The 2,093-nt window shown below is 39.4% G+C and overlaps 1 protein-coding gene across 1 annotated transcript; it reads left to right on the top strand.

Moving 5' to 3' along the window:
• Window positions 1-235: 235 nt before the first annotated feature.
• Window positions 236-1,913, top strand: CBG25085 (the record flags this gene model as incomplete). The annotated part of the gene is made up of 4 exons (XM_002648652.1): window positions 236-274; window positions 318-513; window positions 764-1,124; window positions 1,170-1,913. Coding segments are annotated over 4 exons (1,340 nt in total), but the record flags the coding sequence as incomplete, so codon positions are not given.
• Between the last annotated feature and the right edge of the window lie 180 nt (window positions 1,914-2,093).

The following is a 2,093-nucleotide window of genomic DNA, read 5'->3' on the forward strand; positions in this document are numbered from 1 at the left end:
GGCTGGACAGTTACAGATTGATAGCACTTTTGATTTGTCAGATTGTGTTGTGACAACAATCTCTGGAGATATAGGAGACTTCACATCGCGCTGCAGCGGAAAAATTCGCCATGTTCTTTTAGGATTCATGATTTCCTCGTCGAAAAATGCACTAAATCACAAGAGTTTTGCTCGCGAAATTGACGATTTCTTCCTGCAAGTTGATCCTATGCGAAAAAAATCAATTCCATCACTGATGACAGACGGCGAAGAATCTTTTAAATATTACAGCAAGGTATAGAAAACTTTAAATTTGTGTAGTCTCATGTTTCTTTCAGATGAAATATTTGGAAGACACTCAAGTTCTCAGGTGTCTAGTACATCGTCGAAACAACTTGACATTCATTCAAAGTAAAAAGAATATAAGCCAGTCAGATTTGAACAAAATTTTCGGAAGACAGATTGGAGATGAAGTTGAAAATGGAATTTTCAATGTAATGAGTTCAGAAGCGATGGAAGCGGAGATTGTCAAGTGTAATTTTGCGCCGGCTCTAAAGAAGTGGTTGCTCGATAGAAAAGAAGATCTCTTTTCAACCCATTCTCTCCGATCTCGTCTGATGGCTGGGCTGCTTCTAAACTACGAATCGAATTGAGAACCTTAATTCACGAATCAAAATTGCGATTCCACGAAAACTAAATGGACGCACTTGCTTGGATAAGCTGTTGGAATTTATCGAGGGTAGGGTTGACTGTAAAAACATCTAAAGTTGGATATGTTTTACAGATGAGAAAAAGGAATTTTGCAAGTCGATTTTGACTGGAAAGAGCGAGCTGATCCGATACGCGAATTTCAAAAAAACCGGAATTTTGTCAGCACAAAGTCAAGTTAAAGCTTTGCGAAAACATGGATTTCGTACTTTTTCGTTATCTCATGTGTTTGAAATGCCGAAAACCGTATGGAGAAGTGTGCCGAAACAGATGAAAATTGGAGAAGTCTTCAATAAGAACGTAATCTACCATAAATCCGGTCAGTATCTTGTGGAGAAAGATGACAAATCGTTTTTTGTTGTGAAAACGACCGAAACAAATATCGAATGCAAGGATCCCAAGTGTGCTTCAAAACCTGCTATCACTTGCTCACATGTGTATGTTTGAATTGCGTTTCATACTGGAGTATGTTTTTTTTTTAGCTTCGCTGTACTCAGTACACTGCCAACGAAAAAATGCCAAGAAGTTCTGAATATTCGCGAAAAGTTCTTGATTTCACTGTCGAGGAGTTTGCAAATCAAATCAATCAACGACGGAAAAGACGCAAAAAGATACCCGAACCGGAAGTACTCTAAAAGGTCACATAATAACGGCGGGAGAACTGTATCCGAATTCAAGAAGGTCAATAGAAATGTCTCTGGCGAGTCTGAAAGCGGTGATGATGAAAGGAAAGCAGATGGGAATATTTCTAGTGATGAGGAAAATGACAGTGATTGTGATGTGAATAGCTTGAATTCTAAACCCAATGTCTTCGATGAGTCGGGAGATATCGTCGAGGATGAAATTAGTTGTAATTCCAATGATGAACATGTCAATCTAGTCCTTGACCCTTCTGTGGATCACTTGAACTCTCATGATTCTTGCATGGATCTTTCTGATGATCCAAGAAAGTATGACAGCGATTCTGATGAGGAGAATGATATTTTCGGATATCAGAATGTCAATCCAGTGCCGAAGCCATCAAATCGTGTCTCGAATGATCATAGTTCACAGATCGATCTTCGTGATGTTCTTGGAGAAAAGGGCTCGAGAAAGCCTGAAAGCGATTCTGAAGAAGTGACCGATGTTTCCACAGGACAACATGTGAAACCAATGTCTCTCAAAGAAAAGTTTCCGATTGGATACATGCATCGACTTTCGGATGATTCAGACGACAGTGAGACAAAGTGAGCGACTCATTTAAATGTTCAATCAGCTCATTAATATATTACAGAGACACCGAAACAACACCAGAAGACTGTCCATCACCGCCTAGAAAGAAGTCAAAGAGAAACTCAGGTCCTCCTTCCCGCTACCAAGCTTCCTTCAAATAAACCCCAATTGGCTTCAATTTTTTTTTCTCATCT

Source organism: Caenorhabditis briggsae (assembly GCF_000004555.2).
Source record: "Caenorhabditis briggsae AF16 supercontig from assembly CB4, cb25.NA_409, whole genome shotgun sequence".
NCBI lineage: Eukaryota > Metazoa > Nematoda > Chromadorea > Rhabditida > Rhabditidae > Caenorhabditis > Caenorhabditis briggsae.